At 52.7% G+C, this 14,335-nt stretch overlaps 1 protein-coding gene across 1 annotated transcript; it reads right to left on the bottom strand.

Annotated features, from left to right (window-relative positions):
* Nucleotides 1-367: 367 nt before the first annotated feature.
* Nucleotides 368-12,991, bottom strand: TOR3A (torsin family 3 member A). Its single transcript, XM_017524422.2, has 6 exons — nucleotides 12,345-12,991; nucleotides 11,669-11,782; nucleotides 8,701-8,966; nucleotides 6,871-7,049; nucleotides 2,007-2,131; nucleotides 368-856 (listed from the first exon to the last, which is right to left on the bottom strand). The coding sequence occupies exons 1-6, from the start codon at nucleotides 12,607-12,609 to the stop codon at nucleotides 606-608; spliced, it is 1,200 nt and encodes a 399-aa protein (XP_017379911.1). The 5' UTR covers nucleotides 12,610-12,991; the 3' UTR covers nucleotides 368-605.
* Between the last annotated feature and the right edge of the window lie 1,344 nt (nucleotides 12,992-14,335).

Raw genomic sequence — 14,335 nt, 5'->3', positions numbered from 1 at the left:
TCTTCCTCTGTGCACTTTTCCTTCAGTCTCAGGCTCTCTGCTGATCTGTTCACAACAGAAGCAGCTCGGCTTTCCTCTGGGAGCACCAATTTGAAAGCCCCCCAGCCCGCAACCCTAGAGTCCACTCTCCCGCTCCGGGTCACAGAATTTCATTCTCTCCTGCTCTGTAACCCAAGGACCCTACGGCCTCTGAGGCCCAACACCCAAGCTCTGCCTTGCAGAAGAGCTAAGATGCTAAGGAGACCGTCTACAGTGTCACAAGCCCTTAGGATTTGTTGAGCTCCCACATGGCCCGCTTGCTCCAACCACATTCCAATTGGGACGTGTGTCTTTAAGGCACCAAGTGATGTCAAGAACTGGCTGTTCCTTTGAATACAGCGATCCAAGTTCCTATCTCAGTGGGACCTCAAAAAAAAAAAAAAAAAAAGGATTGGCTCTGCTTCTTATGTAAGGCCTGCCTTTTACATACCAGTTGTGTGTTAATGACTGCTGGATACCAGTCCACACCCCCTCAAACACTTCATAGTCCCAAACGGGGTGCTCCTACAGGTCCCAGCGTCCTGTTAGTAGAAGAAAGGCAGCTCCAGGAAGTCTCTTTCTAGCCTTCATGACAGAAAGTAGCTAATCCTCTGGGAAATGGACTTACAGCCCTGGGAAGAAAAGAGCTGTTCCTCCTTGGGGACATACACCATCATCTGGGCGATTTCATCCAGTGTCTCTTCTGTATACAGGAGCTCCTGGCTCAGGAAGGCATCCCGCGCACACAGCCTGACGTGACGGTACTCCAGTGGCAGGAAGGGGATGAAGTAGTCAATCAGGTTTTCCCTCACAAGACAGCTGTGTCCAAAGCCATTGTCTGAAATCAAGATCAGAGTTACATGGAGTCTGAGCTGGGGCTGAACCTAGCTGAATTTGGGGGTAAGGGGAGGGGCGTTGCTGTTTGTTTCTTTTAAACAGGGTCTTGCTCTGTCACCCAGGCTGGAGTGCAGTGGTATCTTGGCTTATTGCACCCTCCACCTCCTGGTTTCAGGGGATCCTCCCATCCTAGCCTCTGAGTACTGGGACCACAGGCGCACGCCATCACACCCAGCTAATTTTTTTTGAGACCGAGTCTTGCTTTGTCACCAGGCTGGAGTACAGTGGCGCGATCTTGGCTCACTGAAACCTCTGTCTTTTGGGTTCAAGCAATTCTTGTGCCTCAGCCTCCCAAATAACAGGCACCTGCCATCACACCCAGCTAATTTTTTTATTTTTAGTAGCAACAGGGTTTCACCATGTTGGCCAGGAGGGTCTTGATCTCCTGACCTCATGATCCACCCACCTTGGCCTCCCAAGGTGCTGGCATTACAGGCGTGAGACACGGTGGCACCCGGCCAACTTTTGTATTTTTGGTAGAGACAGGGTTTCACCATGTTGGCCAGGCTGGTCTCAAACTCCTGACCTCAAGTGATCTACCTGCCTCAGCCTCCAAAAGTGCTGGGACCACAGGTGTGAGCCACCACGCCTGGCCCCAGCTGGGTTTTTCTTTTTTTTTTTTAAAGATGGGGTTTCACCATAGTGGCCAGGCTGGTCTTGAACTCCTGACCTCTAGTGATCCACCCACCTCGGCCTCCCAAAGTGCTGGGATTACAAGCGTGAGCCACCACGCCCGGCCCCCAGCTGGGTTTCAAGGTGTCCCCAAACCGAAGGGCTGGGCAAGGTTGGATCTCATCTCTCAACTCCAGGAGTGCTGTCTGCAGTGTGTGTCAAGAGCTCCACAGCTGCGTCTCCTTTAGGTAAAGTCTCCCAGTGAGACTCCTGGGGCTACTGCAAACTACTCTTTCCAAGCATTACCAGAAAAGGAGCTCAGGCTCTCTTAGCACTTTCCCTGTGCAAGGTTGCTGATATGAGAGGATTATGGTCTGCCCGCCTCATAAACACACTTTCCAACAAACACGTTAATTAACCCCAGCTGTGGCTCTCACCAGAGGCATATTTTTTTGTGTGACTGGGAGTCACTTACTTACCTATGGTTTCCACGATCTCCGCCTGGAGGTGGGGCTCCAAGTGTTCCATCGTAATTTCTTCCCGGGACCATCCATCCTTGAGCAACTTTAGGACCACCTCATTGATTATATTGCCCCTGAGATTACTGAAGGAGACAAGAGCTTGTTAACCCATGTCTTTGTTACATGACCACTGAAGCCAATGCATGGGTGCCTGGAAGAATGAAGGCTGAGGGGCGTGAGCCTTCTCTGTCTTCCAGGAGACAGGAGACCTTGTCACAACTCAAAGGTCTGCACAGAAAAGACACTGTCCAGCGTGGCCACCCATTCTCTCTTGTTCCCTTTTGAGACACACTGAGACTGCTAGGTGCAGGGAGCATAAAGATGGTAGGAAGTGGTTTTTTTTTTTTTTGTTTGTTTAATGTGGTTTTATTCTTAGATACATTTTAGTTATATAGATAAAAATATACAATATTGCTTTTAAAACTTCTAATTTTATAACTAACTGTATAACTGATTTGTCATCATGTTAACAATTAAAGAGCCTATTTTTCCCCTTAACATGTCCAATAACTTGTGGAAGAGAGTAACAAAATTGGTTTATAGAAGACTTAAAAGGTTTAAATGTAAAAATAGAGTATTAATCTAGACCACGGGTCTAACTCCTTAGATATCTCATGCTGGAAACAAATTATGAAATGTTTCAGACAAATTTTTTTCAACACAAGTTGATTATGCAGATTTAAAATTTTGACTGAAAATACATAGAACTGAGAGATTTTGTCTGAAGACACTTTTAAATACAATAAAGTAAAATGAAAATTGTATTTTAACACATCTCAGTTTGGGATTCCATCAGATTGTAAAATAATGCATGCAAAATGTGTCTAAGCTCTTCAGGGCTCATATCTAAAGAGAAGAACAGCCGGGTGCAGTGGCTCATGCCTGTAATCCCAGAACTTTGGGAGGCCGAGGTGGGAGGATCACCTGAGGCCAGGAGTTTCAGACCAGCCTGGCCAACGTAGTGAAACCCCGTTTCTACTAAAAATACAAACATTAGCTAGGCATGGTGGCACACACCTGTAATCCCAGCAACTCGGGAGTCTGAGGCAGGAGAATCACTTGGGGCCCCTCTGTACTCACTGCCCCTCCCGTCATTTTCAGGACTGCTACTTGGCACCAGCGTCTTATCTTTAGACAGACACTGTCTTCCTGGGACACCTCAACTCCCTTCCACAGGTCACTGCTAGCCTGGGTCACTGGGAAATCTGGAGGGGCCAGAGGGCACCTGTCTCAACCAGCCCTCGCCCCTAGCCAACATCTCATCGCACCAGCCCTTATCCCTAAGACCCTTTAAGTCTGGGGACTTAAGCCCTCGCCAGACAGAACTGGCTGTTGCTGTAACAAACCCCATGCTAACTGCTACATGCTTCCTAAAGAACAGACAGACACTTCACCTCTTTGAGCCTTAGCGTCCTCATTTATAAAACAAGGACTGGACCAATCTAAGCTGTCCTCGTGAATCAACAGGCAGCCAACAGACACACTGGGACTCACTTCCATGAGTGAGTTCTATTTGTGTAGTTCTGTAATTTTTCAAAGTCCTTTCTATCCTTTTCCCGACAACACCACAAAGGAAACAGGCTTTAATCGCCCTTGTCACTTTACAGCTCCCATCGCACCGTTCGACGTTCCTGTCCTGCCGCGTGACCCCGTTCCAGCAGCCTTCTATATTTGGCAGACAGAGGCGAAGTAGTTAATGTTACTTTCCTGGTGCCCAGCCACTGGACCCCCGATTCCCTAGCCCAGACAAAGGGAGCACCACACACACTCAGCTCCCCGCTTCAGCTGCCACCTCCCCTCTTCTGCCACCAGGGGGAGGCCAGCAAAGCTACTGGCAACTCACTTCAAACAGCAGGTTTCGCATTTATTTCAGAATGAAACTGCTGCTCTTCACGTAGTGTGACTTGGTCACTCTAGCAGTTTGAATCAACCGTGCTTTTCTTTTTTCTTTTTTAAAGATTAGTCAAGTGCAGTAGTGAGAAGGGGGGAAAGAGTAGAACAAGGAGTTCGATCTGTAACTGAACAATCAATTGAGATAACTCACTACCTTCGGACCAGCCTCAGCTGTGCTTTTCTTTCACATCCAAGAATCCTTACTACAAGGGATGATTAATTTAAACACATTACAGAAATCAAATCCAGAGATTCCAATGTCAACAGTGTCTCCCCAAGACATCGCTGGCCCACCTGAGAGCCTCAGAGGGTGAGAGTCTGCGTCCTGGACAGCCTGGGACGGACTATGTCAGCCCAGCCCATGGTTGGAGGAAGGACCTGGCTCTCCAAGGCTGGGCACAGGCCCACAACACAGCCACTAGAACCTAAGGACACATCTTTCTCATTTTTCCTTCACATCCTTGTCACAGTTATGCATCCTCTTCCCTGGAGCTCAGAGCCTCCTGGGGGACCTCCCCACCCTGCTGTGGCCTGGAGGAGTCTGGCAGGGCGGCTTTTCCACAAGCCCGCCCCACCTGCAACCTGCCCATGATCACATGGCCTCGGACAGTCCACCGAGGCCGGGTCACTGGGGGAAAGGACAGGCGGCTGGCCAGGGGCTGGAGGGTGCTGCCATCGGGTCGATGGCCAGAATACTACAAAGTCTGCCTAGAGACTGCAGGGTCACCGGGTCACATTAGGCAATCATGGCCCAGGTGAGGTTTTCCAAGCTGAGAAGTGGGAGAATCTGCCTGGCTGGCACCACCTGAGGCCAGCAGACCCCCGTTGGGGAAAGGGAGGAGGTCGACACACACACGAGATTCCTACAGAAGGGAAAGGGAGGCCCAAGGCGGGGTCACCATGCTTCGCCCTGTGCTGTGGGAAGGACTGGCTTCCGCATCAGTGGGTGAGAGGTCCCATGGACTTCCCCACCCAGGGCTCAGGTGCAGAAGCTATAGAGCACCCAGGTGACTCCTCTGTTCGGGCTCGTCTGCATGCTGCAGCCTCCACCTGACTCACTGCAACAGGAGATTTAAGCCTGGCTGCCTCCCCAGGTGGAAATAAACAGTACAGAATGTGGGCATAAGAACTAATTTGAAGAACGGACCATCCACACCGCCTCGTTCTGGCCACTCAAATCACACAAGAGGTTTCTCTCTCCTCTTAAAAATCACCCTGGGCGCCCCGCATTCTAAGCCTCCACAGCTTTACCTACAGACCAGGAAGGGCTTCCCATTACCACACAGAAATTCCAACCCAGGAACAGTTTAAACCTGTTTCACTTCTTTTCTTTTGAGATGGAGTTTCGCTCTTGTTGCCCAGGCTGGAGTGCAATGGCGCTATCTCAGCTCACGGCAACCTCCGCCTCCTGGGTTCAAGTGATTCTCCTCTCTTCCGAGTAGCTGGGATTACAGGCATGCGCCACAGTACTAGGCTAATTTTTGTATTTTTAGTAAAGACAGGGTTTTGACATGTCAGCCAGGCTGGTCTCGAGCTCCTGACCTCAGGATCCACCTGCCTCGGCCTCTCAAAATGCTGGGATTACAGGCGTGAGCCATTGCGCCTGGCCCATTTCACTTCTAGTGAATCCACACTGAAGATCTGCCCTCCACTGCTCACCCCTTCACCCGCCACACTCCCCAAGCTAGGATGAAAATCAGCATCCCCCACCCCCACCCCCACCTTCCTCATCCTGCAGCCTGGGAAAACTTCCCAGCAAGCAAGTGCTGGCCTAAGGAAGGCGAGGGCGGAGTGGAGTTGGGAAGGGACCGCTTGCTTTGACTTCTACCGAGACTCAAGCTGTTGTGAAACCTTCAAATTGGGTCAACAAGGGCCGACACTCGACCTGTAACAGACACAGGACTCCCCCAGTTGGAGCCTCCGCAAAAAGATGAAGTTGGACAAGTTATTTCTAAGTTGGCCTCCCACAAAGACATGTCAACAAAAGCAAAGGAGCTGCAGTGCAGTGATGAAGTGACTGGGTCCTGTGTGGCGGCATCGCAACTGAACTACAGGTACTCAGAGGAAGCATGTTTCTCTCCACACATATACCCTGGACTTTAAGCCAGTGACAACTTCTCACGATCAGAGAAGAAACAGACCTTCCCAGGCTGGAGGAAGTAATGGCCATGTTGGACTTGATGGGAGACTATGCCATTCTCTAACCCGGCTTGCCTTGGGAATTTGTTTCAAAGAATCTTGTCACCCAGATTGGAGGGCAGTGGCCCGATCTCGGCTCACTGCAACTCCTATCTCCTGGATTCCAGTGATTCTCCCACCTTAGCCTCCCGAGTAGCTGGGAATATAGACAGAAGTCACCATGCCCAAATTTTTTTTTTGAGATGGAGTCTCACTGTCACCCAGACTGGACTGCAGTGGCACGATCTTAGCTCACAGGAACCTCCACCTCCCAGGCTCAAGAAATTCTCCTGCCCTAGCCTCCCAAGTAGCTGGGACTACAGGCTCACGCCACCATGCCCGGCTAATTTTTGTATTTTTGGTAGAGACGGGGTTTCATCATATTAGTCAGGCTGGTCTTGAACTCCTGACTTCGTGATCCACCCATCTCGGCCTCCCAAAGTGCTGAGATTACAGGCGTCAGCCACTTGGCCCAGCCAAGTTTCCGTATTTTTTGTAGCGACTGGGTTTCACCATGTTGCCCAGGCTGGTCTCAAACTCCTGGACTCAAGGGACCTGCCCGCCTTAGCCTCCCAAAGTGCTGAGATTACAGGCATGAGCCACCACAGCTGGCTGCTGCTTTCTGTACTGGAGTTTGTGCTGGTTTTTCTTGAGGAAAAGGTTCTGAACCTGGGGACGCGTGGAAGCCTCCACTGCCAGCTAGTATCTTCCCATCCCCCAGCCCCCTTGACCACTGTTCCCCAGAACCCACCTCAGAAACAGAAAGATAGTCCACGGAGACTCGGCCCTGTCATCCTCAGGGGCCCGGCGTTCTAAGTGTGGCCCAAGGACCTCCAGCAGCCTTGGGTGCAGCTTCTCAGCCTCGTCGAAGATGAACAGGGTCTGATGGCAGAGCTGCTGCGTCTCCCGGATCTGGCCCTTCAGCTGCTCCTGCAAGGGATATAGCGAGCAGCTGGGGAACTGGCCAAGACTTCCACCTCCAGCCTTGCGGGCATGTGCAATAGACCCCTTGGGGCGGGGTTTCACCCCTGGGAACCTATCAAATCCAAGCTGTGGGGGCGGGCCTAGGATATTTGCATCTGATCAGCTTCCCAGGTGATTCTCCTGCACGCTGAGGGTTGAAAGCTAAACACAGTGGAGCCAGCCTTCCCTGAACTCCCAGGTGCAGAGCGCCCACTGGCAGCCTGGCTGGGCTGAGATCTCAGGGGAGCAAGCCTGCTGAAGGACAGTCTGGGCCCAACCAACCTTCCGACTCCGCTCCCGAAAGGAGCTGTGGCGGGTTCCTTGCCCCAGGCAAGAGAGTAAACCCTCAAGTGAAAAGATGGTTCTTTGCAATGTTCATCAAAATGGGCAAGGAATATATTATTTAGAGCCAGCTCCCACCCCAGGGCCCACACTCCCTGTCGACTGGGTGCACCCATGGGGGAAGGCTCGCGGTGTAAAGGTGTGCCATGCCAGTTTTCATAGTGGGGATGCTGGGGTCACAGCAGTTTTGCCACAGTCTAAGCCAGATAGCTCTTTCTGGAAAGGCCCAGCTCACCCTGCCCCTGCCCTCTAAAGCCATATGGAAATTGCCAGCAGATGGGGGCAAGCCTCTGTCCTTTAATGCTGACAGAATCTTCCCAGGTGAGCACATTCCAAATATTAGAACGGAAAGCCAAAGCCAGGTGCAGTCCTCTCTGTCAGGCTCAACGGGTTCGGTCCTCTGGCGGTATGTTTTCAATACTACATGTCTGAATGAGAAGAAACCCAAAATAGCAAAATAGCCAAGGAAATTTCTGTCCATCCACTCGCTGGTATATAATAAGCCCATATGGGAAGACATGGAAAATCTGTAAGATAGGACAGGCCTGTTTTCTAAAAAGACAGGATACTCAACTTTCTGTCCAGCGTAGTCACAATGACATAAAGAGCATGGACAAAGGTTCACACCAAAGGCAGTACATAAAATGCGAACTCTCCTTAGCTGACATGGGTGTGTCCATGCTGACAGCCTGAGAGTTTTTGCTTTTCTGTTTTTTTGTTTTGTTTTGAGTTGGAGCTCTGTTGCCCAGGCTGGAGTGCAGTGGCCCCACCTCGCCTCACCACAACCTCAGCCTCCTAAGTAGCTGGGACTACAGGCGAGTGCCACCACCCCCGACTAATTTTTGTGTTTTTAGTACAGACGGTGTTTCACTATGTTGGCCAGGCTGGTCTTGAACTCCTGATCTCATGATTCACCCACCTCGGACTCCCAAAGTACTGGGATTACAGGCGTGAGCCACAGCGCCTGGCTCCTGCCTCTCTCTGTTCTACACTGCCTGTGACATTTCACTACTTCCCCAACAAAAATCAACATGCAGCGTCCGGCCACTCGAGGGTGGCTGTTCAAGGGACAGAGCAGGGAGTGGTGTTTGGAACACCAGTCACCTCCAGATGCTCACGGCCTCTGTGAGGAGTGGACAGCTCTGTCTGTCACAGGTTCTGCCACCTGTCCCCACCTCACCAGGCTTCTCCAGAGCCTACTACCTTGCAAGGAAGGGCTGGCATGAGGGTGTCCCCCCGAGCACAGAGGCCTCACCCCAGCCCCGGTGGACCTTACCTTGTACAGGTCCACATACTTGATGTGAGGAAAGTGGATCGTGGCAATGAACATCCTGACACAGCTGCTCCTCAGCCCGTCCCGATACAGGTTCTCTGCCAGCATCCTCGCCACGAAGTTCTTCCCTGTGCCAGACCAGCCGTGGAACGACAGAGCAAGGGCCTTGTCTGGCTGGGGCGTCTCTAGGTAGCCCCTCACTGTACTCAGAAGCAGCTGCCGGACCAAATGCTGGCCATGCAGCCGCACATTGAGGTCCCACTCTAAGCCTAAGGGCAGGAAAGAGGCAGTCACAGTGAGAAGCACACACAAGCCCATCCCCCACATCAGCCAGCAGCCCAGAAACCAAGCCACTCTGAATCTCTCTCAGGTGGGATCAGTTATTCCTCCTGTTTGGCCTTAGAGTAAGAAGCCAGAGGACAGATCTTGCTGTAGAAGGGATTCAAGGACTACTTTCTTTTTTTTTTTTTTTTAGAGATGGAGTCTCACTCTGTCGCCCAGGCTAGAGTGTAATGGCAAAATCTCGGCTCACCGCAACCTCCACCTGCCGGGTTCAAGCGATTCTCCTGCCTCAGCCTCCTGAGTAGCTGTGGCGCCCACCACCACACCTGGCTAATTTTTGTATTTTTAGTGGAGATGAGGTTTCACCATATTGCCCAGACTGGTCTCAAATTCTTGACCTCAGGTGATCTGCCCACCTCGGCCTCCCAAAGTGCTGGGATTACAGGCATGAGCCACCACACCCAGCATCGAGGGCTACTTTCTGAAGAGTTTCAGAAATCAAGATGGGACTCAGGGAGAGGGCGGTATCACCCTTCCTGAGGATCCTGCAGATACCCAGAACAGTTGGCCCAGACGTCTGGGGAGGAACCCCATCCCCCATGTCCTGAGGCTACTCCCATCCTGTGGTTTCAGGGCTCCGTTTTATGGAGAAGCCTGATATTATTCATTCTGATTCAATTCAGCCAACACTTGTTGAGAGCATCTCCGGCCGTGCAAAGTTCTCTGCTAGGCCTAACTTCCTCTCAGCCAGGAGGCTGCAGGATTTGGAGACAGGTCTACCAGGAGCCGCGGTGGAAACAGGGAGGGTGTGCTGCCAGCTGTGGGCGACATCCTGACCATTCCAAGTTCAAGACCAATTGGTCGAACACCTCAAGCCAGCCCAGAGTGGATATTCTGGAGCCTTCGGAGGTCAAGGTCTATGATAAAACACTGAGGGTATCATACATTGGTCCAAAAGTAGTAGGAACATAGAAGAAAATTAACATTTGCTGCTTTTTTTCCCTCTGTATTCAGAACTGGGCTAAGTGTTTTACATTTAGTCTTCACAATTCTGCAAGGCAGGCATTATTCTTCCCATTTAAAGCTGAGGAAACTGGCTGGGCGCAGTGGCTCACGCCTGTAATCCCAGCACTTTGGGAGGCTGAGAGACCAGCCTGGCCAACACGGTGAAACCCTGTCTTCTACTAAAAATACAAAAATGAGCAGGGCATGGTGGCATGTGCCTGTAATCTCAGCTACTCAGGAGGCTGAGGCAGGAGAATCGCTTGAGCCTGGGAGGCAGAGGTTTCAGTAAGCCAAGATCATGCCACTGCAATCCAGCCTGGGCAACAGAGAGACTCAGTCTCAAAATAAATAAATTAAATAAATAAATAAAGCTGAGGAAACTGATGCTTGGGAAGGACTCCTCAGTTTGCCAGCAAGGCAGAGGCAAGACTAGGAATCCAATGGAGGCCTCCAATTCCCTGGCCACAACAATTTGTAGAACAGACACGTTGAGGACAGAAAGTAACTCGCTAATTGCCACTTAGGGTCTTATCCAAGTCAGCGATGATCCAGATTCAGACTTCCTGACCTATGTAGTCCAGTCTTGTGTCCTGAGCCAGACTGTGTCCCTAACACACTGTGTTATTGGCATTTTGGCCAATTAAGTGACCTAAATACCTAGGGTGGACCCCATTTATGGAGACTGAAGGAGCTGGGGTTGGGTGAACTCTAGGCAAGAAATTGCTCCTAAGGAAAAGAGAGAAAGCTTTTGCAAATATCAGAATAGGCTTCAGAACTTGGGGCCAAAGATCACCCTGTGAGTGAAAATGCCAATCAACTGCAATATGCAAATCAAGCCACCCAAAGTAATTAGAAAGTACTAGGAAGGAAGGTTGGTAAATCATGACTCACAGGTAGCTGGGCGCCAGAGAATGCACAGGGATATTTCCCTGTGATGGTGACTACGAATTAGTTATAATCAGAAACAGTCTTTTTTTCTCTCAGGGCGTGGAGCCGCAGAGGCCTCCCTACTGATCCCAGATAAGCCAGGAAAGGACTGCTGCATCACCCGGACATTTGTCAGCTAAGCGTCAGCAAGGGACACTTTCAATCACAACCCACAATCTCCAATCGGTTCTCTCACTGGATACATCCAGCCCCCTCTGAAAGGTCGACGTTTAGAGCAAGACACGGTGTTCTGGGCCTGACTCTCCTTAAGATCGAAGATGTTGGATTATGAGTTAATTCCTGCAAAACTCTTAGCACAGTGCCTGGTATGTATAATAGATATTAGCTATTCTCTTCTTGGAGAGGCTCTCAGGGCTCAGACCGACATGACCAGGGGTGGGTGGTAAGCGAGCAGAGGAAACCCTGTTTAGACAGGGGACACACGGTGGTAACGAGGGGCCCGTCCGACATCTGGCAGTGCTCCCTCCTCCCAGCTCAGCTGAGTGTCACTTGTTCATGACATTCCCATGGATCCTCAAGATCCACGAAACAGCTCAGTTTGCCTAGGGTATTAAGCTAGAGGCTCAAATCCCCGAGTCCCATCTTGACTCAAGCATTTGGTACTCCAAAACTTCGCAGATCCTGCCTGTGGGGAGGCTGGGCAGGATGACGAAAGGTCCCCTGCATCTAACCATTTCCCCTGGACAGCCTCCCTCCCCACAGATTCCTAGCCCCTTAAAGCCAAGCGGGGTCCAACCTGTAAAGTTGTTGGAGATCCTGCAATCCCCACTGGGGCAGCAGTCTCGGAAGCTGCAGTACCACGTGGTTAGGAGATCCAGGTACCGCTGACCTAACAGGCGAAGGCGCCAGCCTGGAAAAGGAGGAGCCATGAGACCCAGAGGAGACCATCCGGTGCGCGACAGAGATGCGGCAACCCTGCCACACGATTCGTCAGGGACAAAGCGACACCCAGAACTCAGATCCCAACTCCCGGCCCGGGCTCCGCCCACGGTCGGCCCTCAAGCCCTGCATCCACAAGCAGCAGGGGAGAAGGCAGTCACCAGGCGTGTCCACAGCGGACGTTCCCTAGAGCTGTCAGGGGCAGACCTTCGAATGACGCCAGGGGGGCTGGGAGGCGGCACAGGCGGTGCGAGCCAGTCTGGAAGGAGCGGGGACGGGGGCGGCGGGAGCTGGGACGGGGGCGGCGGGGCAGGCAGCCGGGACTCAGGGGGTGTATCGGGGCCGCGGGTGGGGCCGGGCGGCGTCGGGCTGCCGGCTCCGCGGAGGCTGCAGCACCCACAGCCGGTACCTGGGGCCGCGCGGAGCAGGACTGTGGGCCGAGACGTCCCTGGGGCAGGAGCGAGGCGACCACAGCCGCGCCCGGATGGCACCCTGCTCCGCAGCGAATGGCGGCCGCGGGCACGGGGTCTTACCCGGGGACCCCGCGGCTCCCTCCTCGGCCTCGTCACAGTCGTCGGGCCACACCTGGCGGCTGAAGAGCGTCCAGTACCGCTTGGAGAGGGCGGCGGCCGCCCTCAGCCGCTCCTTCAGGCGCTGGAAGCCCGGCCAGGCCCAGGCCGAGCGCGGCTCGTCGGTCTCCTCCCACGGCCTCGAAGCGCCGCTGGGCTCGGGCGCGCCGGGGAGCGGCAGCAGCAGCAGGACAAAGAGCCAGAGCGGGCGCCACGGGCCGCGAAGCATGACCGGCCCCGGGCTGCAGGCCCCTCCGGCCGCGGGGCTCGCCGGCTTCACTTACGGCCGGCGGTGGGGGGATTGGGGGTGGGGGGCGGGCGTGAGCCGGGATTGGTGTTGCTGTGGCGACCGGAGGGCGGGGCAGAGCGCGCACTGGCAGCCTCCGCACACGTGACCCGGGCGGGAACCTGAAACCCTGGCTGAGGTCGCGAGAGGCGGCCCCGAGACCCACTTCAGGCCGGTGCAACTAACCGGCTTCCCGGAAGCAGTTTATTCTGGGTCGTGACTGGTTGCAAAGGAGGTGAAATCAGGCTTTGAAATGGCCACTGCCAGTCGCTCCGCCAGGACTTTCGGACGGCTCTGGTGGCCCATCAGAGGCCTACGGAATAAGGACACTCGTGCTCTGCCTCGCGTCTGCAGCTCAACTTCCCGCCAACCTGTCAGACGAAGCCGGGAAACCGCCTCAGCCAGGAGCAGTGGGTGGGCCAGGGGAGTCAGCTGAGTGGAGAAGAGGCCCTGGGAAGAAGGGCGCAGCTGGGTGCCTGTCTGGTTAAGGTTGCCCTGGCTCCTCCGCAGAGGGAAATGAAACTGCAACCGAGTCCACGAAAAGAAAGAGGAAGCTGATTGTTGGGCTCCAGTCTGGAGGTGTTTGGATTTTGGAAACCCCCGAGTCATGGGTAAATCATAAGATTTACCTGCTACTGCACTCCAGCATGGCGACAGAGCAAGACTCTGTCTCCAAATAAATTAAACAAAAACAAATAAATAAGGCTAAGTACTGTGTGCACTTTCCTGGCTAGGTTTGCAACTTTGAAGTGCTGTGACTGAGCAGCCAATCCGACACCGCTGGCAAAAGACTACAGCGCTCTTCTCCATAGCGAGGAGCTTGGAACAAGGCTGTTGTTAGATTTCAGAAGGGCTTAATGCATTGCTTAAAATCACCTGGCTTTCTGATGGCTGTAAATAGAAAATGCATAAATAAATAAATCACCTGGCTTACTGCAGCCAGTGGCCAAAAAGCCATCTTGCCTTTAGAGAAAACTGCTGTCTAGAGAGATCAGAGGACTTGGCTAATGTCATATGTTTAGTAGCTTTGAGGTTGAGCCCTCCAGACAGTAAGGTGAATACTAGCACCGTGTCTCACCGATGTCGCGGGGAACTTGACTCACCTGTTCACCCCAGTCTCTTAGATCACACCCAATGCCAGGTCTGCTCCATTCTCAGCAGCTTACCAAATTTTCGCCTGCCTTTCGTTCAAACGCCTACGGAAACCAGATAAGCACCTTTGCTAGGACACCACAAGGTTCAGTTGAAAAGTAAAATGTTTGTAGTGTCTCATTCAGTGTGATGTCAAAAACTTTTCATAGAGTAGCAGCCAGGGCACCTGCCCGGCACTGTGTGCCTCTGGGCTTGTGGAATCCACCGGAAACAGTTAACAATGCACACACCACAGCGCTTATTGGAAAACAAAAAATTAGGCCGGGTGTGGTGGCTCATGACTGTAATCCCAGCACTTTGGGATGCCGAGGAGGATGGATCACCTGAGATCGGGAGTTCAAGACCAGCCTGGCCAACATGCAGAAACCCATCTCTACTAAAAATACAAAATCGGATGGCGCGGTGGTGGGCATCTGTAATCCCAGCTACTTAGGAGGCTGAGGCAGATGAATGGCTTGAACCCAGGGGGCAGAGGTTGCAGTGAGCTGAGATCGAACCACTGCACTCTAGCCTGGGC

The sequence above is a fragment of the Cebus imitator genome, unplaced genomic scaffold, assembly GCF_001604975.1.
Source record: "Cebus imitator isolate Cc_AM_T3 unplaced genomic scaffold, Cebus_imitator-1.0 Scaffold33, whole genome shotgun sequence".
Lineage (NCBI taxonomy): Eukaryota > Metazoa > Chordata > Mammalia > Primates > Cebidae > Cebus > Cebus imitator.
Note: the sequence above shows the minus strand (reverse complement) of the source record. Positions and strands in the feature narration are given on the sequence as shown.